Below are 13,360 nucleotides of genomic sequence, written 5' to 3' on the forward strand. Positions count from 1 at the left end.
CCTCCTTAGCCTGAGGCCGGGTGAGAGTAGCTCTGGAGCAGGGTGCTGGAAGTACCAAAGAAGCCTCCTGTTCCACTTCTATTCTCTCTGCCCAATTCCACCCTTGCAGGGCCCTTCCTCCCTCCCAGGACCCCCGTCTGCCAGTCCCACCCTGCCCCTCCAGGTGCTAAGTAGGGGTGTCTTTTACACCCAGCTTGAGCTGTTCACAGTTCCTCCCTGCCCATTCCTGTCTTCTTCCCCCTGCAGATCTCCTGGAATGAGGGGGTTGACATGTGGTGGCATGAACTCATGCAAGAGGCAGGGGATGAGTGTGAGCCTGAGTGGTGTGATGCTGAAGACCCACTCTTCATCCTATATACTAGTGGCTCCACAGGCAAACCCAAGGCAAGTGTGTGTGTGTGTGTGTGTGTGTGTGTGTGTGTGTACACATACACTGTGTAGGGGTGAGAAGTGAGTTTCTGAGGAAGCATGTAATGACATGAATTTTACTGTACAACCCTGAGTTTCAGAAATGTCATGTTAGGGACTTCCCTGGTGGTCCAGTGGTAAAGAATTCGCCTTTCAATGCAGGGTACGTGGGTTCGAACTAAGATCCCACATGCCACGGGGCAACTAAGACCGCATGCCACAACTACTGAGCTCGCATGCCTCAACTAGAACCCTTGTGCTGCAACCAGAGCCCTCGTGCTGCAACCTACAGAGCCCACGTGCTCTGGAACTCATGCACCACAGCTAGACAGAAGCCCACGTGCCACAATGAAAGATCCTGCATGCCTCAATGAAGATCCCACATGTCGCAACTAAGACCCGATGCAGACAGAAAGTAAAATAAATAAATAATAAATCTTAAAAAAAAAAGAAATGGCATGTTACCTTTTCTAAATCAAATTGACATAAATCCTCAATCACTGATGGTAAGGCCCAGGGTGAGACATTCAGGTGGAAGCTTTCATGGTGCCCAGAAAAGGAGGAAAGGATCAATCCATGTGGCTGACATCTATGTTCCCTGCCCATACCCACATGGTTTGGTTGAAGAAAAGCTGCCTGTAAAGTCGAGGCCCAGAGTAGGCACAGGGATCACTCTTGGCCTTCTAGACTACAGCTCTTAGAGTTCAGTCCCTTCCACTTGCCACACTATTAACATCTAGTACCTCCCAGGGCACAGTGTGGGAGCTGGAAACAAAACTCTGACTCATCTGTTGACTTGAAAGATATGTCACTCTACCATCCACTCACCCATCCATAAATTATTCTCTCCACATGCTTTGCATATTCCTCAGTGGACCTTTAGAGACACAATTTGGGCCTCTCTTTCCTAGGGATGGTGTATTGATGGAGTAAGCAAAGAAGATTATCTTTTTTTTTTCCACTCACACTGTGTCAACATATAATTGAGTGTGTGTGCACAAACACACAATAGAGACACTATTAGATGTGAGTGTACTAGAACTGTTCATGTATGTGAGAGTAATGTGGGTGGTTCAGAAATACCATCTTAGGGTGTGGGTGTGAATGATGGACTGACTATAAATACATGTGGGGTGTGAGATGGGAACATGCAAAGAGGGTGGAAGAGAGATGGATGCTGTGAGAGGGATGCTGTCAGGACCAGAATCCCTGAGAAGGCTTTTCCTCTAGTTCTGTCCAGCCTATTTGGTAGTCAGTGGGGGTGAGCCCAAGTCCCCAACCTGAGGCCCTGTTTTCTCCCCAGGGTGTGGTACACACAGTTGGCGGCTACATGCTCTATGTGGCCACAACCTTCAAGTATGTGTTTGACTTCCATGCGGAGGATGTGTTCTGGTGCACAGCAGACATTGGCTGGATCACTGGCCATTCCTATGTCACCTATGGGCCACTGGCCAACGGTGCCACCAGTGTTTTGGTAAGCAGGGTGCTGGGACTCAGGGCTACTTGGTTTATTTAGGGGATGGACAAGATGATCCTGGGTGACAACCTCCCAAAGCCACTTGGTCTAGAGGCAGAGGAACTTATACAATGACCTGTTTCCTGGAGAAAGAGGAGTTCTTAGGGGGTTGTATATCCTGACTGGGAAGGTCTCTTGGCTTGTCTGGTAAGGGAGTGAAGCCATGGATTTGTCAGAAAGGGCAAAATGCTGAGCCTGAGGGGATGGCAGGGGAATGGAGGGACTATTGAGAAGGACCCAAAATGACCAGCCATTACTGGGGTCAGTTTGAGGGGATTCCCACATACCCGGACATGAGCCGCCTATGGAGTATTGTGGACAAGTACAAGGTGACCAAGTTCTACACAGCACCTACAGCTATCCGCCTGCTCATGAAGTTTGGAGATGAGCCTGTTACCAGGTGAGACCCCTTCCCAACGGCTGCCCCATAGGTGTCCCTCAGAGCTGGTGCTGGCCTTTCGTGCGCAGTCTTTTCCATTCCATTGTTCTAACACCCTGGCTTGGAATAGGGGAGGGGGCAGGAGAAGAGCCTGTGCATGTCTTCCTGGCTCCCAGTGGTGCTCAGAGCCTTCCTTTCTCCCCATTCCCCTGCCCAAGGCATAGCCGGGCATCCTTACAGGTGCTAGGCACAGTGGGCGAACCCATCAACCCTGAGGCCTGGCTGTGGTACCACCGGGTGGTAGGTGCCCAGCGCTGCCCCATTGTGGACACCTTCTGGCAGACAGAGACAGTGAGTAAGGGGTTCAGAAGGCTGGGGTTCAGGGACAGTGTGGGAAGACTGACTCAAACCCCTGATCTCTGACTTCTACAGGGTGGCCATATGCTGACCCCTCTCCCTGGTGCCACACCCATGAAGCCTGGTTCTGCTGTGAGTGAGGCTCCCTTGGCTGGTCCTGGGCTGGGCAGAAGTAGAGTCTTGGGGCATTTGGCCTAGGTAGAGAGTGGGGGACTGGACTGATATGTGTGAGGAATTTGGGGCTCTGGGGCTCCTTAGGAGAGGTAGAGAGTTGAGTCAGAGTTGCCTCATTCCTCTCTGTGGGTCCTGTCTCCTGTTTGCTTCTAGACCTTCCCATTCTTTGGTGTAGCTCCTGCAGTCCTGAATGAGTCTGGGGAAGAGTTGGAAGGTGAAGCTGAAGGTTATCTGGTGAGATCCTGGCCCTTGCTCAGTGAGGAGGAGGCACGGGGGAGGGTCCACAAAGGGGTACTGGACTCTCCTTTAGAGCTTAGAACCTAATCTTTCCCGGTAGCTGCTTTTGGCTAAAGCTCCATGGTTGAGGGTTTATCATCTGCAGAGAGACCCTAGGGGGGAATCCTTCTGGATACTTTGCCTGCCTCTCTGCCTTTTGGCCCACAAAGTTCTTAAGGGCTCTGCTCAAAGATACCTGATGGTGCCTTTTCGGGTCTGGAAGACATCGTGGAAAATCATATAGGCTCCAGAGTCAACATGCCTGGGTTCAAATCCTGGCTCTGCCTCTTCTGTGACCTTAGTTAAGTTACCCAACCCCTCTGAACCTAAATGTTCTCACTTGTAAAACAGGGTTATAATAGTACCTGTGTCTCCTGTGGTTGCTGGATTGATTAGATAATCCATGTGAAGGTTTTACTTAGCACAGAACCTAACAGTTAGTGCTTGATAAATGTTAGCTGTTGTTGTGATTGTTTTATTAACAGTTGTGGGGAGATCATCAGCCCCCACCCTCCACCTCACTTCATTTTTATTAAGAGCAAGTTAGTAACAAGGGCAAGACTTGAATCCAGGTCTTCTGACTCTTAGCCTAGAATTTCATCCATCCTGTCAATCTGCTGCCACAGGATATTATTGATTGGGGCAATGATTACTTACTTATGTGTGGGTCCCACATTTTTATATAACTGTTTCATTTGCATCAAACTGGACTGGCATCCCTGAGGGATTACCTAAAAGGAGACTCAAATTTACTAAATGCTTATTACTAACAGAACATTGTGCCAGGCAGCTTCCACATACTATTAATTTAATCCTCACAATAACTTTGGGAGGTAGAGATTATTTTCTCTAATTTACAGATAAGGATCCTGAAGTTCAGAGAGATAACATTACCTACCTGGGGTCACACAGCTAGTAAGTGGCAGAGCTGGGATTCCAAGCCTGGATTGTCTATCTCCAAAGCCTGTACTTTGTCCTACTTCTCAGGAATGGCATTCAGGCTGTTTCTCCTAGGGTTTGACAAAGCTGTAATTGTCTTCCTGTAACACAGTGTAGCAGATGTTACCACTGTGTCTTCCTCACTTTCCAGGTGTTCAAGCAGCCCTGGCCAGGGATCATGCGCACAGTCTATGGGAACCATGAACGCTTTGAGACCACCTACTTTAAGAAGTTTCCCGGGTACTATGTGACAGGAGATGGTGAGCCTTGGCTATCCCCTTCCCAAACCTCCCACCGAGATACGTACTGTCCCCTTTCATTTCCAAGAAGACTTGGTTAGGGATGTGTCTTATGTATCAGTGTCTAATATTCAGTCAGAACTACAGAGAAGATTATAAGAACGAGTGTTGCAGGAAGGCACTCAGCATGGTGCCATCTGAGATTTGATGTATGAGGGAAGAAGTTCTTATTTCCCTTGCTGCTAGGCTGAAAGAGATGGGGCATATGGCAGTATGTATTACTATGTCATGTGTATCCTCATGTCTGGAGCCTATGTTTGCCCATGTGTCCACCCACCAATCCATTCTTCCGTAAATATTTATTGACCACCTACTATGTCCATGTACTTATCTAAGCACAGTACAGCTCTCATGGGGCTTACATTCAAGTAAGGGGAGACAGGCAAATAATTCAGCAAATAAATACTGCAGGGATGGCCACCATAGATGGGATGGTGAGAGGTTTCTCTGAAGTGACCAGAGACCTGAAGGGTGAGAAGGAGGCAGGCATGGGAAAATCTGGAGTAAGAATGAATGTTCTGTACCAGTGAGACACAAGCTTAGAATGTCTGAGGAACAGACTGAAGCTTGTGTAGCTGGAATGTAGTGAGCAAGGGGAAGAATTTCATATCAAGTTGGAGAGGGAGATAAGATAGGGCCTCGTGAGCCATGGTGAGGAGTTTGGATTTTATCCAGTGTACAGTGGGAGACCATCAGGGGTTTTAAGCAGAGAAGTGATAAGAATTTATTTATTATTTAATAACTTTGCTTGTTTTATGGAGAATAGACTTCAGGTCAGTATGTTAGTTATCTATTGCCATGGAACAAATTACCCTCAAACCTGGCAGCTTAAAACAACAAATATTGTATTATCTCATACAGTTTCTGAGGACCAGGAATCTGTGAGTGGCTTAGCTGGTGGTTGTCATTCAGAGTTTCTCGTGGGTTGCAGTCAACCTGTGGTCGGGGCTGTAGTCGTCTGAAGGTTTGACTGAGCCTGGAAGACACACGTCCAAGCTCACTCAAGTGGCTTTTGGCAGGAACCTTCAGTTCTTTGCCACATGGACCTTTCCATAGGGCTACTCATGACAGCTGGCTTCCCCCAGAGCAAGTAATCTGAGAGAATGCAACCAACACAGAAGCCACAGTCTTCTATAATCTAATCTCAGAAATGACATCCTATCATTTCTGCCAAACTTGACTGATCACAAGACAAACCCTAGTACACTGAGAAAGAGGACTACACAGGGGTATGAATACCAGGAAGTAGAGACCAGTGTGGCCATCTTGGAGCCTGCTACCACAGCAGGCAAGAGCAGAAGCAGGAAGACTTGTTAGGAGGCTATTGCTGTGGGTGTAGCAGTTTGGTAACGTGGATCTTGTATCCTACTGTGGGGTACTTATTATGTTGCACATTTCTTCTCTTCCCAGGCTGCCGGCGGGATCAGGATGGCTATTACTGGATCACTGGCAGGATTGATGACATGCTGAATGTATCTGGTGAGGGCCAGGGACCATTTTCCCTTCTTATTTACCCTGCTTTCCCAGCAACTCCCAGCCAAAGCCTTCTGAGAGAGCCAGGATATCCTTTGGCCAGACCATGCCTGGAGTACAGCAAGCATTCAGTTCTGGACCCAGGTTTTGGAAGAAGAGTGATAAACATTGAAATGTACCTGGAGGAGTGGAACCAGGATGGTGGGACAACTGAAGTATGTCCTATGAGGAATGAATGAAAGGCCTTCCCCATTTGACCAGACCAGGACTGCCTTACTGGGACAGATGGAACAGGGGCTGGGATCTCTCTCATGGCACTTCCTTTCCCTTGACAAGGACACCTGCTGAGCACGGCAGAGGTAGAGTCAGCACTTGTGGAACATGAGGCTGTCGCAGAGGCAGCCGTGGTTGGCCACCCTCATCCTGTGAAGGGCGAATGCCTCTACTGTTTTGTCACCCTGTGCGATGGCCACACCTTCAGCTCCACCCTCACTGAGGAGCTCAAGAAACAGAGTAAGGAGCTTCCCTGGGCAGGGATTTCCAGGTCTGTCCTGATGGCCCAGGTTGCTGGGGAAGGGCTATAGTGAGCTGCTTCTCAAACCACAAACAGACCCCAGGGGGCCTTAGGGGCTAACTACCCTCTTCCCACCCAGTCTCTACTAGGTTAATAATGATTGACATTTATAGAATTCTTTCTCTGTGCCACCACTGAGCTAAGTGCTTTAAATGCATTAATCTATTTAATCTCTATAATCACCTCCATGAAATAGATCCTATTGTTGCTCTCACTTTAAAGATGAAGAAATTGAGGCTCAGAGAAGTTAAATCTCTTGTCCAAGGCCATACTCCTGGTAAAGCGGAATTTCAACTCTAGCAGGCTGATTCTAGAGCTTGAGTTCCATGAAGGTGAATTAATATAAAATGAGAGTGTAAAGAGACAATGTGTTAAAAGAGAGAAAGACAGAAATGAGCCTGAGAATGATTGTGGGCAAAACCTTGAAGAGGAAATAGGTTGGAAACAAAGCCATCTCTGCCTTGGTTTTGGGCAGCCTGGCTAAGGGTACTGAAAAAATGCATAATGATTTGTTGGTTACAGTTAGAGAAAAGATTGGCCCCATTGCCACACCGGATTACATCCAGAATGCACCCAGCTTGCCTAAAACCCGCTCAGGTATGTCCAGAGGCCTTGAGGGATTGGGACTGGATTTGCCAAGGCCCAGTCGTGGTGGAGTGTGTGTGGATGGAAGTGTTCGGCAGGGCTGGAATGGGTCAGTGTTGTCACCAGGTAACCAGAAGCCTGTGGTCCCCCAGGGAAAATCATGAGGCGGGTGCTTCGGAAGATCGCTCAGAATGACCACGACCTGGGGGATGTGTCCACCGTGGCTGACCCATCCGTCATCACCCAGCTCTTCAACCACCGTTGCCTGACCATCCAGTGAACAGGACCCTGCCCATTACCCAGGATTCCCCCTGCTTGGCTTTCCAAAGTTTTGCCCACCCTCCCTGCCCCCATCCAGGAGTACTCAGGGCCTGTGCTGACCCACACCACCTCCCCGACGAGCTGTCTGGAACTGAGGACTAGCTTTGCCTCTGGGTGCAGGCAACTTCCTGCGACCGCCAGGCAGATGGGACAGGGCCCAGGTCAACCTCAGGCTGCTGTGCCCCTAGACTGCAAAGAGCCATTAGCGCCCAGAACAGCGACCTGAAGGTCATATCTCAAACCCAAGTTAAGTGTTCAGTGGGCAAGTGAGGGCATAGACTGAAGCAGGGAAGCAACTCTGTAATGCTATGTCAGCTCTCTCAGGAAGCATCAGTACTTATTTTGGGCATGCACTTGCCCTTAGAAATGCCTGTTTGTGAGTCCTGGAACAATTGATTATTATTTTTTAAACACTTTGCTGCTTCTGTTATGGGTCTGAATTCCCTTTTGTGCTAGATGGCTTGTCTGCCATTTGTTCCAGAGGCTGTGCAGGCAGGCTCAGTTTCCAGAGGGTTTTCAGATCATTTGTGTCTTAGCAGGAGTAAATGTGTTATGTTCCTAGGACCAGAGGAGCTTGATTTTCTTGTCCTCTTTTCCCACCCTCCCCTGAACAGAGTCTTGCCCATGGGAGACTCTCAGATGAAGCTCTCTTTTCTTGCCTGTTGTACTCAAGCGCTGTGGTTGTAGGAATAAAGTCTGTGACCTCAAGAAGGTGGTGACTTGCTTTCTTGGTTATCTTACAGGCTGTGTACTTGCTAGCTGTTATGACTTGTGTGGGGAAGGGGAGTGGTTTTCCTCAGGAATACCCCAATATTCACCTTCTAGAACTTTTGGTTTAGGCAGAGCTAGGCAGGGCTTCCAGGCCCTTTGACAAGCTCCTGAGCTAATCAGGAAAGCAAATGAAGCAGGATTACAACTGTGATGTCTCATCATGGTTGCCTTCCCTCCTGGGCTCCTGCTAGAGACCTTCTCTCTTCCCTATGATCCTGTGGGAGCATTAGTGAGTGACTAAGGATTGAAATTTCAGGGTCCTATCCATAGGGTCAGGAGCTAGGGAGACTCTGATTACAGCCAAGTTACTTCCCCTGCTCCAGTCTACCTGAAGTGGCCCGACTCGGATTATAGCTTCTCCCTCCCCTAAATGTACAAACCAAGGAATCACAGAATCAACAAAGTAGTTTTATTTAAGGCAGAGGTGGGAAAAGGCTGTGCCCCTCTACCGTTTTCCTCCTACCCCTCAGTCCTATCCCAAGTCAGACACTGGAACTTGCTGGAAAGGCTGACAATGGGCTAACAGGAGGGTGGCAGTGTTATGGTCCCTTACCTCAGATCAGCTTCTTTTCAGCTGTACCCACACCCTGAGGATTTAGGGGCCTCTAGATTGCACCTAAGGGAAACACAGCTTTTCTGGTTCTCAGATGGGAAAGCTGTGGGGAAGGTACCCAGCTGACCCTTCCATGAAGACCCTGGAAATCTCTAGAAGAGATCAACCTTCCCAAGGTAAGGGGAGGGCAGCCCCTCAGGAGGGCTAGGAGAGGAATGATAAGTACAAAGGATAGAAGGTCTTTCGAGTAAAGTCTGGGCAGGCCTCGCTGTGTCCTCACACAGGGTATGGGTTGTCTAGGACTGCCACTCCTGCTGCCACACCACCATCAGCATGCTCAATGGCTTTGGTTCGAAGCAGATGTCCCACGTGCTTGTTCATCACAAGTGTCTTTCCCTGCCTATAGAAACGGGAGCAGGAGACACACAACTCCATCACCTGGACTCAGCCCTCAAACCCAAGACCTTCACTCGTCCCAGCTGAGCTGTACGTGGGTGACTGACTACACCTGAGAAAGTGCTAGGATTTTTGAATCAGATTTGGGTTTGCATCCTAGCTTGGATATTATTAGCTCTGTGTCTTTGAGCAAGTTACTCAGCCTTTCTAAATATCAATTTCCTCAGCTTAAAATAGGGATAATACCTCTCACTTTGCAAGATGGTCACGAGGAATGAATAAAGCAGGAACAGCACTTAGCATGATGCCAGGCTCACATTTCATGTTCTGTAGCTGTAAATTTCCTTCCTACCTCTCAAAATGGCTGTGGTGGGGGTGGGGTGGGGGGCTGGGGAGGAAATTGCCAGCAGAGATGCTGTAAGGAGAGTGCTTGGAGGGGAAGATAATAGAGAGGGCAGGCTCTGGTGGGGAGCATGGTAGGATCTGGAATTCCTTCCTTGCGCTGATCGTGGTGTGAATATTTTGCAGGAAGTGGTATGAGGGACCAGGAACTGTTCCTTACAAATTCCCCAGTCTTCCTCTTCCTGATTCTTTAGTGCTCAAATCCAAACCCAGGGGCCACTCAGCTTTTCAAAGCCACTGAGTATCCTCTAGCTGGCCCATCCCACCTTTTCCCAGAATCCCCAGTGGCCTGGGACTGGACCCAAATTCTTTCCTTCCCTGGGGTTTCCCAGTCCAGGGTTATTTTCTCACCCATCTTGATACTACTTGGAATTTCCTTTATAGTTTCAAAGCACTTCTCATCTGGGCTTCATTTGATAACCTTGTGAGGTGGGCAGATCTTGGATCCTTGGCCTCATTTACTAGATAAGGAAACACACTGCTTGGCTCACCTGACATAGACCCCGAAGATGCCCAGCTCTGAAATGCATTGGACCACTTGGGCAGGGCTGCCAGGTCGTAGTAGACAATTCCCAAAAGGTTCAGGTTCTATCTTCTCCATGAGGATGTAGGAGGCTCTCTCCTCACTGTCCTTCAGCCGCTCCAGGGCCTGTACCATCTCCTCCCCGTATAGGTTGTTACCTGCAATTCCACTAAGCAGTCACCCTGGACCCTCTCCCCACCTTCTCCACCCTATGCTCCCACTTCTAGGGCCACGTGGGCAAGTCAGGAACCTCAGTTCCTGACACCAGCTCAGTGAACCCGGGGCAGGCCTGGCTTCCAAGGAAGAAATGTCACCTTAACAGGAGAGCTCTTACACAAGCGAACACACCTTCCACCACACCATCCTGCCCTGGTTCTCTTCGTATCTGTTTATGGCTGTTCCTTCTCAGCCTTCCTGACTGGCTCCTGCCCGTCTTAAATATTGGGGTTTCCAAGGAATCAGTCCTTCACCCTGTTCTCTCCTCCACGTATATACTTTTTTTTTCAGGGAGATCTCTTCCAAGGCTTCATCTATATCCTATAACTTGTTTACTCCCAAATCTCTAACTAAAGCTCCCTGCTCTAGACATCACAGATATCCCATGGGCTCCCAAAATAAACTCAACATGTCCGAACAGAACTCATTACTTCTGCCTGACTCTGCTTCTCCTGGAACTTCCTACCCTCAATCAAGTGAAAGGCATTCTTGAGTCATTTAACTCCTCTCTCTCCATTACCTGTCATGAACTTGGACATGTCTCTTCAGTTTGTACTCCACACTGTCATAAGCCCTAGCCCAGCCTTCTACATTGCTCTCTGGACAACTATACCCGTCTCCTCTATGGTCTCTCTGCCACCAGTGTCTCCCTACATTCCAGGACACACTCTACCATGGCTGAAACATGGATCCTAGATCAATCATGTGTCCCTTCCCTCCTTAAAACTTTCTATTGGCTTCCCGCTACCCTTAGGATAAAATCCAATTTCCTACATATATTCAACATCCTTTATAATCAGGTCCCAAACCATCTTTTCCAACCCAAATCCCTGCCTTCTCTCACCTCCCACACTGCACTCCAGCCTGACCAGTTACTCATTAATCTCCAAACATATCACACTTTCACGGACCAGTGCCTATGCCCGAGGTTGCTTCTTCTGTATGGAATACTCTTCCCCCTTTTCCACCTGGGAAACTGGTACCTAACCCTTAAGGCCAAGATCAAAAACCATCTCCTCTGGGTCAGGAGACAGACATGATCCCTGCCCTCAAGGAGTTCAAATTAAGCAGGAAGATATCCAACCTCCTGATATGCCCCCATCCTGGTTCCCCACAATTCACCCTCAGGCACCTCAGACTACACTTGCCCAAACCCTCCAGTGCTGGTTAATCACATTCCCTTGTGCACGGGCATTTCTGCAGTGTAGTGGTTATCACGTTCGCCTCACACATTCCCTTGTGCTCCACTGCACTTGACCAAAGGGTCTCCTGGGACACTGTCCAAGGTGGGGACATGTGTCAGTTCCTCTTGTATCCCCCACAGCCTGGGACCATGCCCATAGCAAGTGCAGATCAGCACTGGTAACAGCCTGCTGGCCCCCTTTCACTGAGCAGCCCTGCAAAGAGGGAACCACCTACCTCCACCCTCTCTCTGGGGCTTTAGCACGAAGCAGCTAGGGGCAGCAATGGCCTCAGTGATAGCCTGGTCCCCTTCTTCACCCTGGCAGGAGGCAAGAAAGCAGTCACTAGCAGTCTTGGGCCAAAGAGGCAGGAGCCAAGGTCCTGCTGGTTGTGTAGAGCAGCATCAGAGGAAGAGCAGGAGGAGGAAGAGCCATAAGCCCCTTTAGGCTGGATGCTACTATCTGGATATGACCCCAGCAAGCCCCCTGTGGCAGTGAGTACAGTGACAACAAGCTTTCTTGGGCAACAGTTCAGGAGCAGCAAGAGGTCTGGAAAACAGGTACAGATATTCCTCAGTTCTTGCTGTCTACCTCAGCCCCTTCCCCTGGTTACCATCCCCATCTCCACCTTTGCTGTGGGAGCTTACAATGGATTCCAGCCCTCCTTCCCAGGGCTCTAGGGGTTTTCTCAGAGCATCACTGACCCAAGTCCAGCCCAGTGCCAGTTCCAGCCTCTGCAACACATTGGGCTCTGGGTCCCTGATACCTAGGGGGCCTGTGGTGGGAGAAGCGGGCTGTCCACGCACCATGTCCAGTGAGTAGAGGCCAGCAAAGGTGGCACGGAGGCGGGCCACGGCCTCAGGCTGGCCGGGGAGCAACACCTCCAGCATGCCTGATCTGCTCAGCTCCTGTTGCACCTTCTTAGTCCCAGCCAGCTGCGTGGCAATGTCCGGGCACTTCACAGCACATGACCTCTCCAGCAGCAGCCGTGCTCCCCAGTTCTGCAGAGAGAAGAAACCAAAAGGAATTCTACTTTATTTTACTTTGGCTGGCCTTTAATGAGCATCCTTCAGGTGCCAGGTATCCTCACATTCATTATCTCCCAGGGTCATTGCAACATCCTTGTGAGGCAGGTACGGCCCCTCCTATTATGCAGGATTCTTGCCCTTATGGAGCTTATGGTCTAGCACAATGACACATGACTATAATTAAAAGGGAAAATGACAAAAGGTGAAAAGGTGTAGAACAGTTGATGAAGAGGTTTGAAAGGGGTGGGACACTTGTTTATGAGCTCAGCTTCCTACTGTACTACAGATAAAATACAAACTCCTTACCACGGCCTATAAGATCCTGTAAGGATCTGCCTCTTGTCTCCTTTTCAACCTCATTCCATGCCATCCCTCCACCTCCCTCCCACCTTGCAGCCACACAGGTTTGTCAGTCCTCAAACACAAATGTCATTTCCACCTCAGGGCCTTTGCATTTGCTGCATTTCCCTCTGCCTGGAATTCTTGTCATTTTGGCTTTTCTGATGGATGGCTGGATCCCTCTCATCCTTAAATCTTGGCTCAAAGTCATCTTCTCAAACCACCCTATTTAATGTGGGTTTCCCCATAATTCTCTGTGTTTTCACCCTGTTGTTTCAAAGAGTTTCCCCCAGCTAGAAAAAACCATTTTTTCTACTTTTGTTTACTTTCTGATGACCATCTCCCTGACCAAACTGTGAGCTCCATAAGGACCCTTATCTGTCTTATTTCCTGTTGTATCCCTAGTGTCTAACACAGTGCCTGAAGCTTTGTAGGTGCTCAATAAATATTTGTTATTGTTGTTTAATGAGGTGAAATTGAGTGGACAGGTAGAGTCTGACAGGTGAGACTCAACAGGGAAGAGGTATTAAGGTTAACAAAATAATATGAGCGAAGGTCTGCTGGTGAGCAATCGCAGGATGAGTAGTCTGGTGGGCCAGGAGTTTAGGGTGTGAGAGGCAGGAAAACAGCAGAGAATCATGCCTCCCAGC

At 49.0% G+C, this 13,360-nt stretch overlaps 2 protein-coding genes across 14 annotated transcripts in view; one reads left to right on the plus strand and one right to left on the minus strand.

Moving 5' to 3' along the window:
• Window positions 1–8,013, plus strand: part of ACSS2 (acyl-CoA synthetase short chain family member 2) — a 50,626-nt gene extending 42,613 nt beyond the window's left edge. For all 5 annotated transcript variants that reach the window (XM_067707901.1, XM_067707898.1, XM_067707899.1 and 2 more), the window contains 11 exons: window positions 247–384; window positions 1,712–1,882; window positions 2,191–2,324; window positions 2,522–2,654; window positions 2,736–2,792; window positions 2,988–3,068; window positions 4,201–4,309; window positions 5,759–5,827; window positions 6,158–6,334; window positions 6,918–6,992; window positions 7,133–8,013. In XM_067707901.1, coding sequence (XP_067564002.1) covers window positions 247–384; window positions 1,712–1,882; window positions 2,191–2,324; window positions 2,522–2,654; window positions 2,736–2,792; window positions 2,988–3,068; window positions 4,201–4,309; window positions 5,759–5,827; window positions 6,158–6,334; window positions 6,918–6,992; window positions 7,133–7,260 — 1,272 coding nt within the window. In that variant the 3' untranslated portion in view covers window positions 7,261–8,013. The remainder of the gene's footprint in view (window positions 1–246; window positions 385–1,711; window positions 1,883–2,190; window positions 2,325–2,521; window positions 2,655–2,735; window positions 2,793–2,987; window positions 3,069–4,200; window positions 4,310–5,758; window positions 5,828–6,157; window positions 6,335–6,917; window positions 6,993–7,132) is intronic.
• Window positions 1–13,360, minus strand: part of GSS (glutathione synthetase) — a 49,953-nt gene that overhangs the window by 8,382 nt on the left and 28,211 nt on the right. For 3 of the 9 annotated variants that reach the window (XM_067707912.1, XM_067707910.1, XM_067707918.1), the window contains 4 exons: window positions 12,150–12,344; window positions 11,582–11,663; window positions 9,915–10,104; window positions 5,162–5,324 (listed from right to left, as the gene is read on the minus strand). In XM_067707912.1, coding sequence (XP_067564013.1) covers window positions 5,177–5,324; window positions 9,915–10,104; window positions 11,582–11,663; window positions 12,150–12,344 — 615 coding nt within the window. In that variant the 3' untranslated portion in view covers window positions 5,162–5,176. Of the gene's footprint in view, window positions 1–5,161; window positions 5,325–8,459; window positions 9,026–9,774; window positions 9,885–9,914; window positions 10,105–11,581; window positions 11,664–12,149; window positions 12,345–13,360 lie in introns of those variants that run through there. The other 6 variants (XM_067707913.1, XM_067707911.1, XM_067707914.1 and 3 more) reach the window with 5 other exon arrangements.

Source organism: Pseudorca crassidens, chromosome 15 (genome assembly GCF_039906515.1).
Source record: "Pseudorca crassidens isolate mPseCra1 chromosome 15, mPseCra1.hap1, whole genome shotgun sequence".
Classification (NCBI taxonomy): Eukaryota; Metazoa; Chordata; class Mammalia; order Artiodactyla; family Delphinidae; genus Pseudorca; species Pseudorca crassidens.